The sequence below is a fragment of the Entelurus aequoreus genome, linkage group LG17, assembly GCF_033978785.1.
Source record: "Entelurus aequoreus isolate RoL-2023_Sb linkage group LG17, RoL_Eaeq_v1.1, whole genome shotgun sequence".
Classification (NCBI taxonomy): domain Eukaryota; kingdom Metazoa; phylum Chordata; class Actinopteri; order Syngnathiformes; family Syngnathidae; genus Entelurus; species Entelurus aequoreus.
This window is the reverse complement of record NC_084747.1, coordinates 49,658,987-49,685,072: the sequence shown is the minus strand read 5'-3', so window position 1 is coordinate 49,685,072 and position 26,086 is coordinate 49,658,987. Positions and strand designations below refer to the sequence as shown.

At 38.4% G+C, this 26,086-nt stretch overlaps 1 protein-coding gene, 1 long non-coding RNA gene and 1 other non-coding gene across 6 annotated transcripts in view; 1 reads left to right on the top strand and 2 right to left on the bottom strand.

The window, feature by feature from the left end:
- Positions 1-22,459, top strand: part of nipbla (NIPBL cohesin loading factor a) — an 86,580-nt gene extending 64,121 nt beyond the window's left edge. For all 4 annotated transcript variants that reach the window (XM_062025846.1, XM_062025844.1, XM_062025843.1 and 1 more), the window contains 19 exons: positions 590-736; positions 3,146-3,280; positions 3,367-3,465; positions 3,551-3,604; positions 3,682-3,790; positions 3,933-4,063; positions 4,152-4,292; positions 4,380-4,473; positions 4,565-4,719; positions 5,052-5,142; positions 6,367-6,540; positions 6,618-6,808; positions 6,899-7,006; positions 9,365-9,565; positions 9,660-9,806; positions 9,884-10,254; positions 10,357-10,531; positions 15,127-15,324; positions 21,226-22,459. In XM_062025846.1, the coding sequence (XP_061881830.1) occupies positions 590-736; positions 3,146-3,280; positions 3,367-3,465; positions 3,551-3,604; positions 3,682-3,790; positions 3,933-4,063; positions 4,152-4,292; positions 4,380-4,473; positions 4,565-4,719; positions 5,052-5,142; positions 6,367-6,540; positions 6,618-6,808; positions 6,899-7,006; positions 9,365-9,565; positions 9,660-9,806; positions 9,884-10,254; positions 10,357-10,531; positions 15,127-15,324; positions 21,226-21,588 (3,084 nt within the window). In that variant the 3' untranslated portion in view covers positions 21,589-22,459. The remainder of the gene's footprint in view (positions 1-589; positions 737-3,145; positions 3,281-3,366; positions 3,466-3,550; positions 3,605-3,681; positions 3,791-3,932; positions 4,064-4,151; positions 4,293-4,379; positions 4,474-4,564; positions 4,720-5,051; positions 5,143-6,366; positions 6,541-6,617; positions 6,809-6,898; positions 7,007-9,364; positions 9,566-9,659; positions 9,807-9,883; positions 10,255-10,356; positions 10,532-15,126; positions 15,325-21,225) is intronic.
- LOC133632968 (uncharacterized) lies at positions 12,775-24,592 on the bottom strand. The gene is made up of 3 exons (XR_009821742.1): positions 24,496-24,592; positions 13,139-13,236; positions 12,775-12,997 (listed from the first exon to the last, which is right to left on the bottom strand). It is a non-coding gene; the product is annotated as an uncharacterized LOC133632968 (long non-coding RNA).
- On the bottom strand, positions 23,980-24,170 carry LOC133633013 (U2 spliceosomal RNA). The gene has a single exon (XR_009821751.1). It is a non-coding gene; the product is annotated as a U2 spliceosomal RNA (small nuclear RNA).
- Positions 24,593-26,086: the final 1,494 nt, after the last annotated feature.

Sequence of the window (26,086 nt, the reverse complement as noted above, 5' to 3'; positions counted from 1 at the left end):
CCTTAAAATACACTACTGTTTGTGTAGTTACACAACAGGCAGCCAATGTGAAACAAAGCCGAAAAACCAGCAGTAGAAGTATTAGCTACGTGACACTAGAGCTTGAGCTATCCATTATTTTAGTAATTGAGTAATCTGTTGATTATTTTGTCCGACTAATCAGGTAATCGCATAAAACACACTTTATTGCCTCAATGCGTCATATTTTAGGCAAAATAATTGAAATAAAGAACGTTTTTCTGCTTGCCATAACTTTTATTCTTTTTTTTCTCTGATAAATGCGCATCATCAACCCTGAGATTGCACTTCTAAAGTGTGTGCATTGATGGGGGGAAAAAAAAACACTACCGCTCTGTGCAGAAACTACTGTATGTCTGTGTTTTTAAAGTTCCGGGACTCCATGAATCGATTAATCGCTGCAGGATTACATGACACTGTCCCATCCAGTCAGCTACACAGAAGCGTCATGGAGGAAAAATTGGGCAATTGTGCATAAACCAAGTTTTAGTTAATAGTGATTAGGATTTTTACCAAGGCACACCTGCTTTAAGGGCTCATATTGTATACTTACACTGCGCTGTTTCTGCAGTCGGACATGCAGCGTGGCGTCCATGGTCGATTGATGGACAACTCCACAAGTGTGAGGGAGGCAGCTGTGGAGCTACTAGGCAAATTTGTGCTCAGCAGACCACAACTCACAGAGCAGTACTACGACATGCTCATAGAGAGGATCCTGGTAAGTGTTTCTCCATGTATGCTGTGTGTTCAGTCACTATAGGAAAAGACCAGACTTTGTTCTATGATCAACAGAAGAGTCAAGATAGATAGTTTTATTTATCCCGCATTGGGTAAATTATATGATTGCAGTGCAGGTTTTTACATACACTAATAAAGGTCAAACGTAATGAAAAACAAAAAAATGTATAGATACAAATGAAACCAAATCAGTCAAATCAATATAAATCAATTATCATTCACACTTACTATGGGAGACAAGAAAGCAGATGTACAGTATATTTTTTTAATGCATTGTAACTCGTAAATAAAAGTCCGCTTATAATGGAGCCAGTTGGATGTCCTCCATTCCCCCCATGAAGCCCTCTAAATAACCATCCAAAAACTGCCAACAATACTCCCATTTAAATTTTGTGATTCGAATGTTAACTAAGTATTAGTGATATTGTTATTACAATCGCTGACACAGACAAACTATAGCGGTGCCGTTACCAGAGGGAGCTAACTAGCTTCTGTGGCTATGTTGACATCATTGGCTGGTGACCTGCTTTCTTGCCTCGGCGCTTGTAAAAGGTTATTCTAGATCAGTGGTTCTTAACCTGGGTTCAATCGAACCCTAGGGGTTCGGTGAGTCGGGCTCAGGGGTTCGGCGGAGGTCAAGACACACCCTACTCATCGTGTAAAAACTTGTCCCTATCGGCGTACTACGGATACGGCAACAGCAGAAGTCACACTGATTTGCAGGTGTGTAATTTGTTGTGAGTTTATGCACTGTGTTGGTTTTGTTCTTTGAACAAGGTGATGTTCATGCACGGTTAATTTTGTGCACCAGTAAAAAAACATGGTAACACTTTAGTATGGAGAACATATTCACCATTAATTAGTTGCTTATTAACATGCAAATTAGTAACATATTGGCTCTTAACTAGTCATTATTAAGTACTTATTAATGCCTTATTCGGCATGGCCTTATTATAACCCTAACCCTCTAACCCTAACCCTAACCAAATAACTCTTAAATTAAGTCTTTGTTACTTAGAATATGTTCCCCATACTAAAGTGTTACCAAAAACATATAACTTTGTCTTGAATTTGAAAAAAAACATTTTATTTTTCCCTAAAGAAGGGTTCGGTGAATGCGCATATGAAACTGGTGGGGTTCGGTACCTCCAACAAGGTTAAGAACCACTGTTCTAGATCCTAAATAATGCCTCTCACCTTGGTAGGATGAGGACATATTCTGGTGAGTTGGTCAAATTTGGCATCCAGTTTAGAACTGGAAATTTCGAGAAAGAGTTGCTTGGTCTTATTATGAGTCATTCAACATCTTAACAGTCTACATCCTAGTGATGGCAGACATTGTACAGTAAGAGATGTTTTATTATGTTTGTTGTCTCTCATGATGTCCGTATTGAGTAATAATCTGTGATATTTTTTAAGGAAAAAGCAAACGTTTTTTAAGTTAATGCACCGCTGTATGCTTAAAATTAGCAAAGTATGTAAATATTACATGTTATTTTTAATGTGCCCATTACTACATTACATATATACTTACAGCGTGTATATAAAACCTTGATGATGTGTTGTGATGTTCTTTTAAGCGCTTTATAGGAAGAATACAGTGATTCCCATAGGCACCTTTGTAAGGGTACTTTTGATCGCAGTTATTTACTAGTTAGATAGCATAAAAAATACATACATGAGGAATGTGATTGATTGGCAACATTTTTTTTTAAAAGTGCAGTTCCCCTAATGCCCGTATTGCACACCAAGAAAAAAAAGAGCACACTAATCACATAGGTGCGTTGTCTTATGGTCGTGGGCAGAATAGGACCTGCGGTTGTGCACTGTGGATGTAACAGTCAAATGCTGAAGGAGCTACTCAGGGCCTCCACAGTGTCAGGCTTGAAATGAGAGGGATTGGACATTACGGATGTTAACTTTGTCAACATGCTTCTGTCGGCCACCTCCTCGATGTTGTCTAGTGGGCAGCCTAGGACGGAGTCAGCTCTGTTAATCATGTTTTGCTTTTTCCTGGCCTGCTGTAGTAATACAAATTGGGACTAGAGGAGTTCTAGTCATGAAAGATTAAAAGACAAGCACTCACAAACTTATTTGAAATGCTGATCAAACTCAGTAGCGAACATAAATATGCAATACACTTTATTGTCATGGATTGGATACGTTGTTTATTTCAGAATGCACTCTCCCTCTTTACTTCCCAGCATCAGCAACTGCTACATTGATATTGTTATGCCTGTTGTCATGGAAATCACCAGGGTTCATGGGGAGTTCACTCCTTAGTGTAGTCCTATACTGCCACCTTGTGTTGAAAATGTTTAAATGCACACAGTCATGGAGAAAACGCCCACTGTTCACAAGGTATTTTAAAAAGTGATTTGGCCCACAGGATACTGGTATCAGTGTAAGGAAGCGAGTGATCAAGATCCTACGAGACATTTGTTTGGGGCAGCCAACTTTCAGTAAGATCACAGAAATGTGTGTGAGGATGATCCGCAGGGTCAATGATGAGGAGGGTATTAAGGTAAGGACACACTCCGCAATATGCAAATGCCTTGCAGAATTGTAGTTTTTTTTGTTCTCTTAACCCACAAAATGTTTTTCTCATAGAAACTTGTGAATGAGACATTCCAGAAGTTGTGGTTTACCCCGACTGCTGCTCACGACAAAGAGACAATGACCAGAAAGATCCTCAACATCACTGACGTGGTAAATTTCCACTGACAGGATCACATTAATTACAATTAACATAACCTGCGTTACATCAGAGACATTCTGTGTCTTTATTTTCCAGGTTGCAGCGTGTCGAGACACTGGCTACGACTGGTTTGAGCAGCTTCTTCAGAATGTAAATCTTGAATTTGTTTCAAAATACACAGCAGATTAACAGGCTGTTGGAGGTTAACACTGCCCCTCTTGTCTTAGCTCCTCAAATCCGAGGAGGACGCGTCCTATAAACCAGCCAAAAAAGCATGCGTTCAGCTGGTGGACAATCTAGTGGAGCACATTCTGAAATATGAGGAGTCTCTCTCAGGTTTGTATATCTTAAAGATAGTTACTTAAACTGTAGGTTTGTTTTACGTATATATATATAATAATAATAATAATACCTGGGATTTATATAGCGCTTTTCTAAGTACCCAAAGTCGCTTTACATGTTAATATGTCATCTGCAGAGAACAAGGGTGTCAACTCCACACGGTTAGTGGCTTGCATCACCACTTTGTACCTGTTCAGCAAAATCAGGGCCCAGCTGATGGTCAAACACGCCATGACCATGCAGCCTTATCTAACCACCAAGTGTAATGTGAGTGCTGCATTTCCTGGTTCTTCAGTATAAATGTTTTCTCTGTGTATTTGCACGCCAACAGCTGTGCTGTTTGTGTCTTCTGTAGTCTGCCAATGACTTCATGGTCATCTGTAATGTGGCCAAGATCTTGGAGCTGGTGGTACCTCTCATGGAGCACCCCAGTGAAACTTTCCTCGCCACCATCGAAGAAGACCTCATGAAGCTCATCATCAAACATGGCATGACTGTACGATAAAGCATTTTTTGTGGTGTTACCACCACTTTACATTTGAATCTAGTCTTTTTTATGAGATGCCATTCCTCTCTTCTACAGGTGGTCCAGAACTGTGTTAGCTGTCTGGGTGCTGTTGTAAACAAAGTAACACACAACTACAAGTTTGTCTTGGCATGCTTCAACAGATTCTATGGTGAGATACACATTTCTCCACGCTATGTACCATGTTACACTTTGAGCTTCACTACATTGTGACCTCACCGTTGCTGCATTTTTACCTTCAGGTGCACTTAATAAGATGAAGCTTCAGCATCAAGACGATCCTACCAGCACAGCATTGGCAGCAAGCAAACCTATCCTGCTGCGATCGCTCTTCACTGTGGGCGCCCTGGCCCGACACTTTGATTTTGACCTGGAGGAGTTTAAGGGCACCAACAAGGTAGAGTAGTAGTTTTTTCGGCACTCACAACACCAGATAACGAGAAAAAACAAATGCAAACATGAGAGATGTTTGCTTAGCAATCTATTAATATTCCATTTTTGCCACTCAGTCTAGTCTTTCTTGTGTGTTTTTTTGTGCTTTCAATCAATTACAATTTTAATCAGATTAATCACAGCGTTGCTGAAGAGTCATTTCAATTAATTTAAATTTGTTGCATGTGTTATTTATTAGTTTTTCTACAGTATGCTTGGTCAATGGTTAAATATTTTCAAGAAACTCTACTCTTAATTTGTCCAACTGTTGTTTCACCCTCTTTTTTTGGTGTGCAGGTTGACATTAAGGAGAAAGTTCTTGAGCTGCTGCTATACTTCACCAAACATGATGACGAGGAAGTCAAAAGCAAAGCTATCACCGGCTTAGGTAATTGCCAATAGGACTTAATTAAGCCTGGGCGATATCGATTTTATTGATAAATTAGTTTTAAGTTGCAGACGATTTTAAAAAGTCAAATGTTTTTTTTCTCTTGCTCGCATACTTTTTGCCCTCATAAGCTTCTCCCCTGCCTCCTTACTTCCTGAGCGAAAATCCACAAGCCTAGCAAAACCTGGCTAATGCTAACGAGAACGAGACGTTTGTTCCAAAGAAAACAAGAGTGTTGTCAGTGCTTTAGAATTACTTAAACAGGTGTGGAACACGTGACTGCACGCTGCAAAGTTTCTTAAAAAAAGGCAGCAGTACAACAAACTTATTCCAGCATCTGAAACAGCATCGAGTCGAGGCGAACAAGACCGCAACAACTAACAACAAACTCCACCTAAGAAGCATCTTACTGTGGTGGAATCATTTACACAAGGTACCATGTATGATAAGAAAGGAGAACAATCCACAGAGCGATCACTAAAGCAGTCGCTCTCTGCATTCAAACCAGACAGCTCATACATGCATTTGCTGCTGCAAAATTCTCGTGGAATTATAATGCATTTATTATCAGTATAATAATATATTACATGTGCAATGAAGTGTACATTGTTTTTAACATCAGTATGCATTAACAAGGAGCCCAGGGTACTTCATGGAAAAGCCTGCTTTTATCCACTTACTAAAACTATAGTCATCTCAATGGTTTACTTGTTTATTTGATTGCATGCAATGTACAATACTACATGTGTATTTACAGAAATATTTTATACAAGACCAACGTTTTAGTTTGCACTTTATTAATCTCAATGTTGGAGATTATTTAATCGCCAGCATAGTACATGCTACATTTTTGTTAACATAAGTTCTTTATTCAAGCAGAAGTATTGCCTCCCAGAGGAAGCTTTTAATTTTATTATTTGAAAAACTTTGCATATGAAGTACAACTTATATCTGGTTTAAAAAGAACAATATTATTATACACATTAGAATTTTGCTAAGAGTAAAAATTCTAATGTTTCTTTAAAAAGTAGGGGGAAAAAAATCGTAAACCAATTTTTTTGTGAAATAAATCAGAGATTTTATTTTCAGGCTGTATCGCCCAGGCCTAGTCTATATGAGAATTTAGCAGATCATGATGCCATGTTGCTTTTTTTTCCTGGTATCAGTTGGTCTCGAGGACCCTTTGCCTTAGCTTAAATTTGGCGTATTTTGTTGTTGTTTCAGGCTTCTTGGTCATCATGCACCCCAGCCAAATGTTTGTGCCAGAGGTAAAGTCTTTGTACAACGGCATCCTGGCTGACAGTGCCTCATCCGTCGGCCTTAAAATCCAGATCCTCAAAAACCTCCAGACGTACTTGCAGGAGGAGGACACAAGGATGCAGGAAGCAGACAGAGAATGTATGTTTCACCACAATACACACCATGTGCTATATCAACAGATCGGGGGTAAATATATAATCTATTTGTTTTTGCAGGGAAGAAGCTTTCTAAAAAGGAAGATCTAAAGGAGATGGGGGACATTTCTTCTGGAATGAGCAGCTCCATTATGCAGCTTTATCTGAAACAGGTGTTGGAAGCATTCTTCCACACCCAGACCGGTGTAAGGAACTTTGCTCTTAGTGTCATTGCGCTCACACTAAACCAGGGCCTCATCCATCCAGTGCAGGTAAGCAGTCAGACCTCATGGTCTCGTGTCCAGGAAAATGACTACATTTTAATGACCGTGATTTATTTTATTTTGACCTAATTTGTGAAGTGTGTACCATACCTGATCGCCATGGGAACCGACCCGGAGCCCAGCATGAGGAACAAATCTGATCAGCAGCTGGTTGAAATTGACAAGAAATACACAGGATTTATTCATGTGAGTCGGCATCATTCACCATTATCATCCATTATCATCCACCTTGCACCTTATTCGTTTTGATTACTTAATTACTGATGTTTATTGTAGTGCATGTACAATATTCTCTTACATAGATGCCATGCCCAAATGAATTGCTGGGTTCATCGTCCGCTCGGAAAAAAATAATGGTGCCACTTCAAATAGACTAGAGGTATCCAAGCTTTTTGCACTAATGCAGCATACTAAAAAAATGAAAGAATGCAGCAGGCCACATTTTTATTTCGATAATATTTTTCAATTCGTAAAAAGGCTAAAAAGAAGCTTTGTTTTTTTTTTAAGTTATTAGTAGAGATCGACCAACATGTCTTTTTTCAGGGCCGATACCGATTATTAGTAGTGAAGGAGGCTGATAATCAATATTTGGAGACTATATTCATTTACAGTAAAAGTGACATATTTGCGTCAAAATTTAGAATACTACTACTACAAACTCCAACAGTTAACTTTTTTTAATGCACGAAACATGTTTATGTGTATTAAGTGCAGAGAGCTCCTTGGCACAGTAGCATCTATTATAAAGTACAATACAAATTTGAATAAATAAATAGCTTGTAGCTAGTTAACTAGCTATTAGCTAGTAAATCAATCAATTGTTTCAAAAATGTTACTGTTAGTTCAATTAGTAGTCCAGATTGAACAGCACAAGATTATGGTGCAAAAAGTAAAGTTGTTCAGCGTGCTCTCAGATCATCAAAAGCATTATTTAGGTAGAAATAATATAGGTTACGTTATTAACAACATCTTTATCAAGGTATGATTGTAACAATCCACATTTTGTATTGTTTTTATTATAATATCTGTAATATTGTGCATTATAAGGCAGCCTACACAATATATATCTGCATTTTGTTATGTTACAGCCTTATTCCAAAATGGAATACATTCATTTTTGTCCTCAAAATTCCACACAGAATACTCCATAATGAGAATGTAAAAAAGTTTACGAATTTTTTACAAATGTAGTAAAAATAAAAAACTGAGAAATTCCATTTACGTAAGTATTCACAGCATTTGCCATGAAGCCCATGCTCAGGGGTATCCTGTTTCCACTGATCATCCTTGAGATGTTTCCTAATTGGAGTCCACCTGTGGTAAATCCAGTTGGTTGGACACACCTGTCTATATACTGTATAAGGTCCCACACTTGACATTGGCAGTGCACAAACCAAGAATAAAGTCGAAGGAATTGTCTGTAGACCTCCACGGCAAGAATGTCTTGAGGCACAAATCTGAAGAAGTGTACAGAAAAATATCTGCTCAATATCTCCAAATAAGCCCAATTGCCTCCATTATCAGTAAATAGTAAAAGTTTGGAACCACCAGGACTCCTCCTAGAGCTGGCCTGCTGTCTAAACTGAACGATCGGGGGAGAGGGGCCCTAGTCAGGGAGGTTACCAAGAACTCGATGGGCACTCTGTCTGAGCTACAGCATCCCTCTATGAAGAGAGAACCTTCCAGAATCCGCCAAAGTGCACCCGAAAAACTCCCAGACCATGAAAAACTAAATTCTCTGGTCTGACGAGACACAGATTAAACTCATTGGTGTGAATGCCACGTCATGTTTTGAGGGAACCAGGCACCGCTCATCACCAGGGCAATACCATCCTTACAGTGGAGCATGGTGGTGGCAGCATCATGCATCAGGAACTGGGAGGCTAGTCAGGATAGAGGGAAAGATGAATGCAACAATGTACAGATACATCCTGGATGAAAACCTGCTCCAGAGCGCTCTTGAACTCAGACAGGGGTGATGGTTTATCTTTAAGCAGGACAATGACCCTTAGCACACAGCCAATATATCAAAGGAATAGCTTCAGGACAACTCTGTAAATGTCCTTGAGTGGCCCCGCTACAGCTCAGCTATGAATCCAATTTAACATTTTTGGAGAGATCTGAAAATGGCTTTACATCTACGCTTTCAATCCAACCTGATGGAGCTAGTGGTATCGTATTTAAAAAGACTTGACGCTGTTATTACTGCCAAAGTTGCATGAACAAAGTATGAAGCAAAGGAGACTTATGTATGTGATTTCTTAGTTTTATATTTTCAATAAATTCGTAAACATTTCTCTTAAAAAAAACCTTTTTATATTGTCACTATAGGGTGTGTAGAACTTTCCGAACAAAAGTGAATTTATTACCTTTTGGAATAAGGCTGGAAGATAACAAAAAGTGAAGCATTGTGAATACTTTACAGATGCATTGTATATAGGTGTATTAATTGTTTGAATAGTGCCCATGTTGTTAATTTCCCTCCTTTTTACTGCTATTATTTTTTTATGCTTACTATGTTTCTATGCCCCACATCCTTTTCAGATGAAGGCTGTGGCGGGGATGAAGATGTCATTCAATTTGCAGAAGTCAATCGAGTTCTCCCGGAAGACTGTCATACGAGGCTTCAGGCAGGATGAGACCACCACGGCCCTCTGTGCGCACCTCTACTCCATGATCCGAGGGAACCGGCAGCACCGGAGGGCCTTTCTGATCTCGCTGCTGAGCCTCTTCGACGACAGCTCTGTGAGTCATGCAGCCTGCAGCTCACCTACATTAATGAAAGTCTGTTTCATGCATTTGTTTCCTCCCCCCACACACCCTCCTTTTAATTTTACAGAGGATAGAAGTCAACATGTTGCTGTTTATAGCGGACAATCTGGCCTGTTTTCCATACCAGAGTCAGGAGGAGCCTCTCTTCATCATGCACCACATTGACATCTGTCTGTCGGTATCTGGAAGCAACCTTTTGCAGACATTTAGAGAGGTATGAAATACACACTGTCCACCAAATAAATGTTAATCTGGCAATAATAAATATTAATTCCCTTTTTTTCTGTCCAGCTTCTGCTTACAGAGCCCAGAAGGAAGGAGAAGAAGGTCAAAAAAGAGTGGAAGAGCACATCAGACGGTGAGGACGACGAAAGAATGAACTGTGACTCTCCCAGGAGTGATGAGGCGCACAGCGGCAACAGCGAAGACGAAGACGGCGTTGTACGCCGGCCCAGAAAGGCCAGCAAACCAGTAGCAGATTCAGAGAGCTCAGAGTCTGAAACGGACCTGGACGATCTGGATGTGGACGATGCAGAAAAGGTTATGAGGCTCCTCCCAGACAATCCCAACAGCCTCTTGGACTTTGCTAACTCCGTGCAAGGCATCCTGTTGCTGCTGGTGCTCAAACAGCATTTGAAGAACCAATATGGCTTCTCGGATGGGTACGAGCTATGAATCATCTTCACGATTCTCCAGTCCCAACTGTTACCACCGCATCTGATTGTCAGTCTCGTAATCATCACTGCCTTTTGGTTTTCCCACAGCAAAATCCAAAAGTACTCTCCAACAGAGTCAGCCAAGGTCTACGATAAGGCAGTGAACAGAAAAGTCAACGTTCAGTTCCACCCGCGACAAACCCTCGACTTCATCTCCAACAACATGGCTCGTGCCAGTTTGACGGAAGACGTCAAGAGGCGCATCGTCAAACAGTATCTGGACGTAAGTGATGAAGGGATTTATCAACATTAACCTTACTGACGCCATGTTCCATAGTTATATATATCTATTGATAATAAATATAAAGCGCAGTAAGAGTGCACACAAACAAATCACAATCTTGAGTCACATCAACATGCAGTCTAATCTCTAAATATTTTATTTATTTTGATTAAAGGCGAACTGCAATTTTGCCCTTTGTGAGACAGGAATACGTTTTTCTCTTTTTGATACATTTTAATTTATAACATACGGCTCGTAGTAGACAGATAACAATCTATTCCCCCTATAAAGCACTCTAAAACCCTCAATCAATGTTTTATATACACGCTGTTAGTAAATATGTAACGTCGTAACAAGCACATTCATAATAACCTGTCATTCACGTATTTTGGTCATTTTAAGCATTACGGCGGAGCATTGATTTCACAGAGCATCACAACGTTTTCCATTTTCTGCAACAAAATACAACTATTACTAATCTTGGCAGACTTCATTAGACAACAATGACCACTCTGAACCTTATATTTATGAGCATGAGTGTACAGTACACTTATTCCACATTATGTTATGTTAGAGCCTTACTCCATAATGGAATCAATTATTTTTGTCCTCAAAATTGTACACACAATATCCCACAAAGACAATGTGATAGTGGTTTTTTTAGAGAGGTTTAGAGAGGTTTTAGCAAATGTGAATACTAAGAAATCACATGTACATAAGCATATACAGCCTTTGCCATGAAACTCAAAAGTGAGCTCAAGTGCACCCTATTTCAACTGATCATCCGTGAGATGTTCCTACAGCTTAATTGGAGTCCACATGTGGTAAATTCAGTAGGTTGGACATGATTTGGAAAAGCACACACCTGTGTATATATAAGGTCTCACGCTTGACAGTGCATGGCAGAGCACAAACCAAGCATGAAATTAAAAAAAATTGTCTTTGGACCTTCGAGACAGGATTGTCTTGAGGCACACATCTGGGTAAGAGTACAGAAAAATATCTGCTGCCTTGAAAGTCCCAATGAGCAAAGAGTCCTCCATCATCTGTAAATGGAAGTAGTCCGGAACCACCAGGACTTTTCCTAGAACTGGCCGGCCGTTTAAACTGAGCGATCGGGGGAGAATGGCCCTGGTCAGGGAGGTGACCAAAAACCCTGTCACTCTGTCAGAGCTACAGCATTTGTTTGTGGAGAGAGAAGAAACTTACAGAAGGACAACCATCTCTGCAGAAATCCAACAATCAGGCCTGTATGGTACATAGAGGTGCTGCAAAGAAGAATGGTTGAAACTGCCCAAAGATAGGTGTGCCAAGCTTGTAGCATCAAATTTCAAAAAAAGACTTGAGGCTGTAATTGCTGCAAAAGGTGATTCAACAAAGTACTGAGCAGAGGTTGTGAATAGATGTGATTTCTTTTTTTTTCTTCTCTTTTTTATACACTCTTAAAAAGCTCTAAAAAATGTTTTTACATTGTCATTATACAGTAGTTAAATATGTGATCAAGGCACCGCTAAAAGTAGTTCCTTTGCGTTAGCTCTTAAAATAATAATGTTGGGAATACTTGGTTAATGAGCTAGTCACGACATCTACATTTAGTATTGTTGGAGGTTATAGGTTTGTTTTTAGAGGGCATTATGGGCAGAATAGATGACTCTCATTAGGTACTTTTTAGCCGTCTGGTACGAGCCGAATATTATAAATTACAAACGCTTCTTTTTTTAATTTAAGGACACACTAGACTGTTGTTAGCTGACGGCCAACATGTTGCCCTCACTCACCCATCCACCTGGTCATCTTGCATTAGACAATGGCATTAATTTATCATTTTCTTTTGACTTGACCTCATTACTACATACATGAATGTACTGTGCAGTGAGTAAGCGTGACTTTATTTTTATACTAGATGGGTTATTTTTTTCCCCCCATTAATTTCGATCATTAAAATAAACTTTTTCTGGGTTTCTATACCTAGAACAAAACACGCAGGAGTCTTAATAATGTAGTAATAATAGAAAATGATAAAATAATACAAAACATAGTAATGATCCTTGTTTCGTCCCATAGAATTACGATCTTGATTCTAAGCAAGAAATTGTGATTCCTATTTTTCACAGCCCTATAGCTTGGTCACGTTTCCAGCAAGCGGTACCGTTCCGTTCACCATGGCACGATGTGTTTTTCCACCATGAAATGTATAATTAAAGAATGAAATGCAACACGGTACAATTCAGTATGTTGACAATACCTGCAAACAAGGGTATCAATCAATCAAACTTTATTTACAAAGCGCTTTTCATACATAAAAGAAATGCAACACTAAGTTCTTTACAGCCCTGCGATGAGGTGGCGACTTGTCCAGGGTGTACCCCGCCTTCCGCCCGATTGTAGCTGAGATAGGCTCCAGTGCCCCCGCGACCCCGAAGGGAATAAGCGGTAGAAAATGGATGGATGGAAGTTCTTTACAGCCTAAAAAACAACACCCCGATGACCCACATCCCCCATCATCACGCACGCACACACATATCCCACACACACACGAACAAATGAATGCATGGCTGAGTACAGAGGAGCCAGGTGAGTAAACACTATCACAGGAGCCATCCTCACCGGGAGGTCATCAGACCACGCCCACCAGAATGTTGACACAAAGTGCCCCCACAGCACGGCCGATAACCCCTGATGGAGACAGCTCCCTCTAAAGAACGCTGCAAAGTAAAAATAATAAAACATAAAAAATAGTAAGAACAATGAGTTAGAATAACGGATAAAATACAACTAAAACATAAATAAATATACAGTAAATATGTATACAGTATATCATCCATCCATTCATTTTCTACTGCTCGTCCCTTTCGGGGTTGCGTGGGGTGCTGGAGCCTATCCCAGCTGCACTAAGGTAGAAGGCGGGACAAGTTGCCACCTCATCACAGGGCCAACACAAATAGACAGACAACATTCACACTCACATTCACACACTAGGGCCAATATAGTGTTGCCAATCAACCTATTTAGTGTTGCCAATCAACCTATTTAGTGTTGCCAATCAACCTATCCCCAGGCGCATGTCTTTGGAGGTGGAAGGAAGCCGGAGTACTCGGAGGGTACTAGATCTTGACTTTGATCAAATCTAGACTAGATCTGACCAATCTAAGTCTATGAGCATGAACTGATGAAGCCTACTCGGATGAGCGATGGTTGGGTGTTTGAGAGCAACGTGTGGCGGTGCCTGTTGCCATGTGACGCGGCAGCTCTTTTTAATCTTTTCATTCCATTGTGTTAGCGCTAGTTTATAAAGGGATAGAATGTGCTTCCACGGCTGTAGATTCCTTGTCTACAAACGGGGTATTCTAGGAATGCGAGCTTGTCTGAGCATGTGCAAAAATACTCTAAACTTAGCTCATTGGGCATCAATGCGGTGAAATCACACATGCTATTAGCTAATCACAAGTCAGCCATTAAAAGCAATTTGGCACCTTTAACTGCTGCCAAATTTCTTTGACGTGACCAACAAAGCCAATTCTGCTGTCGCCACCACAACTGTAAACCAGGGGTGTAACGGTGCACAAAAATTTCGGTTTTGTACGTACCTCGGTTTAGAGGTCACGGTTCGGTTCATTTTCAGTACAGTAAGAAAACAACAAAATATAAATTTTTTGGTTATTTATTTACCAAATTTGTAAACAATGGCTTTATCCTTTTAACATTGGGAACACTATAATAATTTTGCCCACGTTATCAACATTAAACTGCCTCAAGTTGTTGCTCAGATTAAATAAAATGACTAAACTTTTCTTCTACATATAAAAAGTGCAACATTAAACAATTTCAAGTCAACTCATCATGCTTAATTTATTACAGCATTTGGGAAGCCTGTAGTTGATTTTTATTATGTAAATGTTATATTTTTATCAACATGTCATAGGAGGGACCCTGCCATTCAAAACTAGGCTGCTGCATTACTAATGATTAATGTAACTATAGCTGAAAAAATAGTACAATAGCAATAGGAGAGACTATTCATCCCTGAACACCATGGAGTTCATGTAGGCTTAATGATGCAGTTACATTATTATATCAACTATCAGAGACAGAAACTCTTCATTTACCATAATGTCCTTTTTTGCTGCTTCAACACAGAAAAAGGTAAAGTGAAGTAACAGACAGACAGGGCTTTGCTGTCCATAACACACACACACACACACACGCACACACACACACACACCGCAAAATGAGCTAACGTTACGCTAAGAGCGAATTAGCCTTCACCTCAAGCCAGGTCTGCGAACGAGCTGAGCTGCAGTTTATATTTCGAGAAGGTCAACGGGCTCATAGCAAAGTTACACATAAAATCACATTCACATTACACATTAAAATGACAGGATGGACATCACGTAAAACAGTTACAGATAACGCTAACGCTGCATTTTGGAAATAAATAGCCCTGTAATGCAAAATATGAATGTCCACTGCAGAGGACGCCAGGACCCAGGAATATATCAAAAAGGCTGCGGTGTCCTTCAATTTTTTTAGTCTGTGGTTATGGGCATTACGGAATTGACTCTGAAAGTCTTTTCCTCGTTTGTTTTTCCTCACAGTTCAAGATGCTGATGGAGCATCTGGACCCTGACGAGGAGGACGAGGAGGGAGAAGCATCGGCCAGTGCTAACATCCGAAACAAAGCCATAAACGCCCTACTGGGAGGCTTGGGCTCCTTGTCGGGACCCAGTCCACGCAATCAGGCGGGACCGGAGACGGACGACGACGACAGCGAGGGCGACGAGAGGACTCCAGGGGTAAATATCACCGCAGGGAAACGCAGACTGTTTCATCAAGTGTCTAAAGCCATGTCCACATTAACACGGAGAGTTTCAAAAACACATATTTGGGGTTAAAACGATCTCCTTCCACACAAGTGTAGTTTCAAAAGTGTCTTTGTCTACAAACAAACATATACACCTGCTGTCATGCACATTTTGTCCAATCAGAAGCCTGAAAAAAGCAGTAATAGCTGACTTGGTGGCATTACACCTCCTATTATGTTTATTTTGATATACTTTAGACGTACAATGACATGTACATTATCTTTAAAACCAGCCTGCACGTACACACAGAATCCTGGGAACATTATTAAAGAACGAATGCACACCTGTGCTGCTGAAAACAACACTCATAGAATTAAAACATGTTCATCAACATGGCGATGTATTACGTATATGTACATTATTTCTAAAATCATCACGCACTACAAGCCAAGGAAACCCTTTTGCATGTTTAAGTATTTGTATAAAGCACACGGACGTACGTGTGCCGCTGCAAAACTTTGGTGGAATTATAAAGCATTTAATCATGGATATAGTGACATGGTACATGTGTACTGAAGTGTATATTGTCTCTAACATCAGTACACACTACAAGGAGGACGCTACATTATGTTTTTTTTAGTTGCTTGTTCGCTTTTTACGCGTGTGAACGGTCGCGCCTGGTTCCATCTACAAAAATGGAAGCAAGACACGTAATTTAACTTCATTAATTGTTGTTAAATAAAGACTAAAAACTAGAGATGTCCGATAATGGATTTTTTGCCGATATCCGATATTGTCCAACTCTTAATTACCGATACCGATATCAACCAATATATACAGTCGTGGAATTAACACATTATTATGCCTAATTTGGTTGTGATGCCCCGCTGGATGCATTAAACAATGTAACAGGGTTTTCCAAAATAAATCAACTCAAGTTATGGGCAAAAATGCCAACATGGCACTGCCATATTTATTATTGAAGTCACAAAGTGCATTATTTTTTCTAACATGTCTCAAAACAGTAGCTTGAAATTTGGGACATGCTCTCCCTGAGAGAGCATGAGGAGGTTGAGGTGGGCGGGGTTGAGGTGTGGTGGGGCGGGGGGTATCGGGGGGTGTATATTGTAGCGTCCCGGAAGTGTTAGTGCTGCAAGGGGTTCTGGGTATTTGTTCTGTTGTGTTTATGTTGTGTTACGGTGCGGATGTTCTCCCGAAATGTGTTTGTCATTCTTGTTTGGTGTGGGTTCACAGTGTGGCGCATATTTGTAACAGTGCTAAAGTTGTTTATACAGTCACCCTCAGTGTGACCTGTATGGCTGTTGACCAAGTATGCTTTGCATTCACTTGTGTGTGTGAAAAGCCGTAGATATTATGTGACTGGGCCGGCACGCAAAGGCAGTGCCTTTAAGGTTTATTGGCGCTCTGTACTTCTCCCTACGTCTGTGTACACAGCGGCGTTTTAAAAAGTCATACATTTTACTTTTTGAAACCGATACTTTTGAAGCCGATACAGATAATTTCCGATATTACATTTTAAAGCATTTATCGGCCGATAATATCGGCAGTCCGATATTATCAGACATCTCTACTAAAAACATAAGATGATGTTGCACCTTTCTTATGACGGAGCAGAAAGTCTTGCTTGTCAAAGTTGTCCCATCAGGTGGAGGTTCCACAGCGATCGTATCCATAACAGCTGACTGTCATTAGCGCAGGCGGGAGTGTCGCAAAACCCATTTTGATATGTCCTTTCAATCAATGTAAAGTGAAAATAGCAGCAGGTTTACGTTCAAACATACAGTAAGTCCTCTTATAGTGTGTTTAAAGGCAGCAAGGCAGTGTTGTTGAGCTTTGTAAATGACAGCACACAACCGTGATCTCATCACAAGTCTCCGTTTGTGCCGTGTACACGCATACGCTAAGCGGAGAGTTTTGGAACTCTACACTTTGGCCAGCGTTTGCAAAAGTCTGCGTTTTGAAAGACAAAAGTATGCGTCTGCGTGTGGACAAGAGGCCTAAACGCAGAGATAAGTACCGTATTTTTCGGACTATAAGTCGCGGTTTTTTTCATAGTTTGGCCGGGAGTGCGACTTATACTCAGGAGCGACTTATGTGTGAAATTATTAACACATTACCGTAATATATCAAATAATATTATTTAGCTCATTCACGTAAGAGACTAGACGTATAAGATTTCATGGGATTTAGCAGATAGGAGTGACAGATTGTTTGGTAAACGTATAGCATGTTCTAGATGTTATAGTTATTTGAATGACTCTTACCATAATATGTTACGTTAACATACCAGGCACGTTCTCAGTTGGTTATTTATGCCTCATATAACGTACACTTATTCAGCCTGTTGTTCACTATTCTTTATTTATTTTAAATTGCCTTTCAAATGTCTATTCTTGGTGTTGGGTTTTATCAAATAAATTTCCCCAAAAAATGCGACTTATACTCCAGTGCGACTTATATGTTTTTTTTCCTTCTTTATTATGCATTTTCGGCCGGTGCGACTTATACTCCGGAGCGACTTATACTCCGGAGCAACGTTCCCTCTAAGGTGCGCACCTGCGCAATTGCGCATTGCTCACGCGTCCTCTGCGCACAGCAAATCTATGCCGCGCAAAAAATCAAATCCCACTGTAAACAAAATAAACAAATCGTTTGTTTTGTATGACTTTGCAATGCAACTGTGAGTAACAGGTGACAAAAGACGGCCACAGCAGATAAACAATGTTTGTCAACACTTAAATTATTGTAACGTCCGTGGAGACACTTAAAGGAGGACAGGAATTCCATTGGTCCCTTTATTTAGCGAAATTGTTTGTCGGCCATAACCACACCAAAACAATGTGTGAATTACTTTTATCTAGCAAAACTGGTCGTTGTCTACCGTACAAACCAAGCCAAAAGCAACTCTTTGTTATCTGTTATATCAACAGCAGCCGCTTGCTCTCTCTCTCTCACCTGCACCAACACATTCACTATGGCAGGGGTCACCAACGCGGTGCCCGCGGGCACCAGGTAGCCCGTAAGGACCAGATGAGTCGCCCGCCGGCCTGTTCTAAAAATAGCTCAAATAGCAGCACTTACCAGTGAGCTGCCTCTATTTTTTACATTTTATTTATTTACTAGCAAGCTGGTCTGGCTTTGCCCGACATTTTTAATTCTAAGAGAGACAAAACTCAAATAGAATTTGAAAATCCAAGAAAATATTTTAAAGACGTGGTCTTCACTTGTTTGAATAAATTCATTATTTTTTTTACTTTGCTTCTTATAACTTTCAGAAAGACAATTTTAGAGAAAAAATACAACCTTAACAATGATTTTAGGATTTTTAAACACATATACCTTTTTACCTTTTAAATTCCTTCCTCTTCTTTCCTGACATATTAAATCGATGTTCAAGTAAATGTATTTTTTTTATTGTAAAGAATAATAAATAAATTTTAATTTAATTCTTCATTTTAGCTTCTGTTTTTTCGACGAAGAATATTTGTGAAATATGTCTTCAAACTTATTATGATTAAAATTCAAAAAAATTATTCTGGCAAATCTAGAAAATCTGTAGAATCAAATTTAAATCTTATTTCAAAGTCTTTTGAATTTCTTTTAAAAATTTTGTTCTGGAAAATCTAGAAGAAATAATGTTTAGTCTTTGTTAGAAATATAGCTTGGTCCAATTTGTTATATATTCTAACAAAGTGTAGATTGGATTTTAACCTATTTAAAACATGTCATCAAAATTCTAAAATTAATCTTAATCAGGAAAAATTACTAATGATGTTCCATAAATTCTTTTTTTAAGTTTTTCTCTTCTTTTTTTCGGTTGAATTTTGAATTTTAAAGAGTCGAAATTGAAGATAAACTATGTTTCAAAATTTTATTGTCATTTTTTTCGTGTTTTCTCCTCTTTTAAACCGTTCAATTAAGTGTAAATATCATTAATTATTAATAATAACATAGAGTTAAAGGTAAATTGAGCAAATTGGCTATTTCTGGCAATTTATTTAAGTGTGTATCAAACTGGTAGCCCTTCGCATTAATCAGTACCCAAGAAGTAGCTCTTGGTTTCAAAAAGGTTGGTGACCCCTGCACTATGGCAATTAGCCACTGGTGCGTTTATGGCCACACAAAAAGTTGGACAACTCCAACACTACACATAAAGTGTAAATTTCAGGTCGTTTTACTATGACTCCTCAATCAGTGTGCTTATTCTACTGTCATTTGTTAAGTATGTTATTTTTTGGATATTAATCATGAAATGAGGTTACAGGACTACATAATTGCTAATAAAAATATGTATTTTACAGACAGAAAGTTAATAAACACTTCATCTCATGCAACATGTGAATGTTTTAAGGGGAACTAAATGTGATCTCTGAAAGGGGTACACAATCTTTCCAAAGCAGGACCCCCGCCCAGGCATAAAATACTACAGTGCAGGGGTCACCAACCTTTTTGAAACCAAGAGCTACTTCTTGGGTACTGATTAATGCGAAAGGCTACCAGTTTGATACACACTTAAATAAATTGCCAGAAATAGCCAATTTGCTCCATTTACCTTTAACTCTATGTTATTATTAATAATTAATGATATTTACACTTAATTGAACGGTTTAAAAGAGGAGAAAACACGAAAAAAATGACAATAAAATTTGGAAACATACTTTATCTTCAATTTCGACTCTTTAAAATTCAAAATTCAACCGAGAAAAACTAGCTAATTTGAATCTTTTTGAAAAAATTAAAAAAAGAATTTATGGAACATCATTAGTAATTTTTCCTAATTAAGATTCATTTTAGAATTTTGATGACATGTTTTAAATAGGTTCAAATCCAATCTGCACTTTGTTAGAATATATAACAAATTGGACCAAGCTATATTTCTAACACAGACAAATCATTATTTCTTGTAGATTTTCCAGAACAAAAATTTTAAAAGAAATTCAAAAGACTTTGAAATAAGATTTAAATTTGATTCTACAGATTTTCTAGATTTGCCAGAATAATTTTTTTGAATTTTAATCATAATAAGTTTGAAGAAATATTTCACAAATATTCTTCGTCAGAGAAACAGAAGCTAAAATGAATAATTAAATTAAAATGTATTTATTATTCTTTACAATAAAAAAAATAAATGTACTTGAACATTGATTTAAATTGTCAGGAAAGAAGAGGAAGGAATTTAAAATGTAAAAAGGTATATGTGTTTAAAAATCCTAAAATCATTTTTAAGGTTGTATTTTTTTCTCTAAAATTGTCTTTCTGAAAGTTATAAGAAGCAAAGTAAAAAAATTTATGAATTTATTTAAACAAGTAAAGACCGAGTCTTTAAAATATTTTCTTGGATTTTCAAATTCTATTTGAGTTTTGTCTCTCTTAGAATTAAAAATGTCGGGCAAAGCGAGACCAGCTTGCTAGTAAATAAATAACATTTAAAAAATAGAGGCAGCTCACTGGTAAGTGCTGCTATTTGAGCTATTTTTAGAACAGGCCAGCGGGCTACTCATCTGGTCCTTACGGGCTACCTGGTGCCCGCGGGCACCGCGTTGGTGACCCCTGCTATAGTGCATAGCTGATTAAAAAAAAAACAATACCTAAGTGGGCCAAATCACATCTATTAGAAAATAATCTCTTGAAATTGACTATTCACTTGATTATAGTAATAAGACATTTAAATTGTTATGTCAGGTTTGAGACAAATGTGCTGCTGGTATGACCACAGTGTGCACGTCTGTATACAACTGAATGCTCAGGGTGTTTGTGCGTTTGCTCACACACATAAAAAATTAGAGGGACTTATAGTCCGAAAAATACGGTATGCCTTTATTAAAGTATCTGTGTTCATGGCCTAAGAATCGTCTTCTCTCCCCTGTGCAGTCCTCTCGGAGGTCGAGACGAATAGGAGACCCCTCTGACCCCGGCCGCATGAGCGAGACCGTGGAGGTGATGGACGTGATCGCCCTTTGCTGCCCCAAGTACAAGGAGCGGCCTCAAATAGCGCGCGTGGTCCAGAAAACCCCCAGCGGCTACACCGTCCACTGGATGGCCGGCTCCTACTCGGGGCCCTGGGCGGAGGCCAAGAAGCGGGAAGGACGCAAACTGGTGCCTTGGGTGGACACTATCAAGGAGTCGGACATCCTTTACAAGAAGCTCGCCTTGACCAGCAACCACAAACTGAGCAACAAAATAGGCCAGACTTTACGCTCACTGTATGCAGCGCGGGAGGGAGGAGCTAGCTAATGGCTCCTGTGCTTTTTTTTTTTGTGTTGGTTTTCTTTTTGTCCCCGCTCCCATTTTTACATGATCAAAGTCCTGTTTCTCCTCCACCTCAAGAGGCAGCCTCCAACCACACAGCCAAACGTCACTGGATTCATACGCCCTCCCTAATTTTTTTATAAGAAAACACAAGAGGGCGTGACTATTTGACACTACATACTTTTACATGAGCTATTCTTTCAAGAAAACGACTGATTATATTCGAGGGACGGCTCATGTTTGTCTATGTGCAAGTGCAGAGGATAGGATCCAGGAGGCATTCAAGAAATAGTTGGCTGAAATGATCTCTTCAAAGGCTACCAGAGGAGAACCTGGAGGGAAATGTTTTGTCAACATTGTCATGGAAGCTCCTTCGCTGTTGTGCAGCCAATTCTAGACGCTCATTTCTACTCCCACTGTATTATAGTTTAACACAACAAAAACTAAAAATGTTTATATCTCTGAAGACAAAAAAACTGTAAAAAAAAAAAAAAGAATAAAACCTTAAGTGAATGTTGGAAAATAGTCTTTTTGATGTTCTTATTAAAGTGTTTTTTTGAATTTATTATACTACTAGCACCTAATGTTTTTTTTTTCCATTTTAGCTTTTAGATATTTCAAAGAAAACAAAACAAAAAGAAAAAAAACAAGGATTTTTATTTTTGTTCCATTTTTATTTGTCCATGCTGTACAATGGCAAGAGTCCTCTGAATATAATTTATTCTATTTCAAACTACGCATGCAGTATATGTGGCCTATTGCAGGAGGATATTTTGTAAATGTAGATTTTGTTGTATTAGGTCACCTTAGTAATAAGAGGAAAAGGGGATTCATAACCTTTTTTTGGTGAAACAAATACTGCAATAAATTTTCTACTTCTCTTTGTCACTTGTCTTCTCGAAGCGTCAACTTGATCCTATTTTCCAAGTGAGGATAGCAAATACTCCAGACAAGTGCAGCCACGATTAAACTGGATGTTTTCCTATTAAACAATACATATCAATTTCAGTTAACTGTAAACTAAATTGTTCCGGTGCTAAAGGATTTTGCATTTTGTAAAACAGCCCAAATACTAAAAAGTTGTATATATCTTTTTAAGGGGGGGAGAAAAAGCTTGCTTCTAGGCTTTGCTACATTTGAAAAGTGTATAATATAAACTTTAGTCTCCTTTTTTGCCACCGGGTTGGGGCCCACAGTTATTATTTACACTTTATTGTTGACATTGTTCATTGAAAACTAGTTCATATTCTTATTATATCCACGTGTCATTTTAGTTATACTATTTTAATTTATTTGCCACTCAGCATCAAGGGTTGGAATTGGGGGTTGAATCACCAAAAATGATTCCCGAGCGCGGCCACCTCTGCTGCTCTCTGCTCCCTCGCCTCTTAGGGGGTGGAACAAGGGGATGGGTCCATTTCACTACACCTAGTGTGTGTGTGTGACTATCAGTGGTACTTTAATTTTATATACCAATGTATTTATTGGCCTTCTATTTGTATGCTCGTTCTATAATGTTATAAAAAAAATTGTGTGTGAAATTTAAAGTAAAGTTCTTTATTAGATCGAAAAAAAAGTGATGTTATTGTCAAGGAATGGGGAAATGGCACCATCTAGTGGAATGTGTAAATTTCAACACAAAAGCCAAAATAGATGACTACCAATTATTTAAAATTAACTCTCACCAATAGTGACTATATTGGTGTAAAATATACATTATGATTTTTTATGACTGCCACGAGTATAACTTAATAAATACTGAGCATTTATTATTATTTCCAAAATTGTGTACACTACTGAATTGGGGTCTTGTGGCTGCTTATGTGGACAATTATACTGCCATCTGGTGGTGTCAGAAGAGTATAACATACAATTTGGGAGAAAAAAAAATAAGTATAAAAATAAGAATTAGCATGTCACTAAACATGAAGTACACGTTTGTTGTTTGTTAGACCGGGCTTTCTGCTCCGCCGCTCCCAGTCTGTGGAACGCTCTCCCTGACCACCTGAGGGCACCACAGACTATGGATGCTTTTAAAAAAGGCTTAAAAACCCTTCTTTTTAAAAAAGCCTTTTTTGTTTAGATACATGCATACTAGTTTTAGGTATTTGGCTGTTCTAGTTTTTAATTTCATTTATTTTTTATCTTTTTATTATATATTTTTTTTTAATACACTGTAGCACTTTGAGGTTGTTTACTCAATGTAAAATGATTTTTACAAATAAAATCTATTATTACTTATGGAATATAGTTTTTATTATGATTAGGGTTCAATAAGCCCAGATAGCAAAACCAATTAAGATGAAGCATCTTGAACGGGGTAAGCCCTTCAAAAAGTGGACTTCGGCCAGATGTAATTTTTATTTTCACCAGTAGAGGGGGTGCACCGTTCCTGGAGGTACTGCAATACCAGGTCGATGCGTGGAGTGGACGGAGCAAGCCCCTATTCCATCTCCCTATTTCAAAAATCAATTTAATATATGGTCCCCGGATAGGGGACGTATCAGATATTAAACTGATAAGAACAGATACTACACTTGATCTTAGCCAAAAGGCCGAGAAGCGATACCGCAAATCGGTCAGAAGGGATCAAGTCATTCCCCACACAACAATCTAAAGTGACGGTACCACACACACACTAAATGCCGTTGACGTCACGTATCAACACACCAAACAACAACCATGCCCTGCATGAATGACGGCATTGTTTTCAATGACGTCAATACTTTTTATGAACGGAATTTTTGCCGACTAGTCTAGCGTCTCGTGGTCACGTGGTTCACGTCCGTCCAATAGTAAGCGGCGAAACAAACATTTCCAAACACTCGCCTCACAACGGTGTCATTTAACCAAATAAAACAATGCATAGTCTTCAGTGTAAAATATACAAACCATGCCCGTCGGTAGAACCTTGTTGCGAAAAGCAAACTAGATGTTCGATCAACTTTTGATCCGAGCCCGATTCGTTAACAAACTACTTCCGGTTTTCTTCTTGTGCCACTCAGACTAACGCTGCCGCCACTATGTGGCGTGGAGTAGTTACTACATCACTTTGAACTAGACAAGAAGAGAAAGGATGGATGGATGAAGTCAACACATAAAACGCGCCAATTCGACACATGATAAGCGTTATTTAAACTAATAGTGAAATTACATCGGTAAAATGCATAGAAGTGATTAATAGTGGGGGTTTTTTAAGTAGCTGTACTGATAAACTAAACAATACAAGCATGGATAGCCGCCATAAGTACATCTTAGTACATGGCTTGTAACGCTGAAGTGCAGAGTGCAAGTGTTACCAGTAGATGGCAGCACACACCCAGTTTACTATACAAATAGCGCAACAACGTAGATGTTTGTGATAATAAAATAGAAGAGAGAATATTGATAGCTTCTGGACAAGCACGCGTTAAGGTTTTATGCTGTGTGTGTTTCCGCAGCCATTTTATAACTTCTTAATAATTTAAAATTGTATTTATTTAACATTAGGAAGAATTGGATATGTAATACAGTACAGGCCAAAAGTTTGGACTCGCCTTCTCATTTCAATGCGTTTTCTTTATTTTTATGACTATTTACATTGTAGATTGTCACTGAAGGCATCAAAACTATGATAATGGCTTTTTGCCGATATCCGATATTCCGATATTGTCCAACTCTTAATTACCGATACCAACCGATACCGATATATACAGTCGTGGAATTAACACATTATTATGCCTAATTTGGACAACCAGGTATGGTGAAGATAAGGTCATTTTTTTTAAAAATTATAAAATAAAACAAGATAAATAAATTAAAGACATTTTCTTGAATAAAAAAGAAAGTAAAACAATATAAAAACAGTTACAAAGAAACTAGTAATTAATGAAAATGAGTAAAATTAACTGTTAAAGGTTAGTACTATTAGTGGACCAGCAGCACGCACAATCATGTGTGCTTACGGACTGTATCCCTTGCAGACTGTATTGATATATATTGATATATAATGTAGGAACCAGAATATTAATAACAGAAAGAAACAACCCTTTTGTGTGAATGAGTGTGAATGAGTGTAAATGGGGGAGGGAGGTTTTTGGGGTTGGTCCACTAATTGTAAGTGTATATTGTGTTTTTTATGTTGATCTAAAATAAAAAAAAATTAAAAATTAAAAAAATTAAAAAATTAAAAACCGATACCGATCATTTCTGCTATTACATTTTAAAGCATTTATCGGCCGATAATATTGGCCTGCCGATATTATCGGCCGATAAATGCTTTAAAATGTAATAGCAGAAATGATCGGTATCGGTATTTAATTTTTTTAATTTTTAAATTTTTTTAATTTTAAATTTTTTAAATTTTAGATCAACATAAAAAACACACCTCTAATGATAAGCAATTTAAACAAATCTAATTTAATGGACAACCTGGTCTGGTGAAGATAAGGTCCTTTTAAAAATAAAAAAATAAAAACAAGTTAAATAAATAAAAAACATTTTC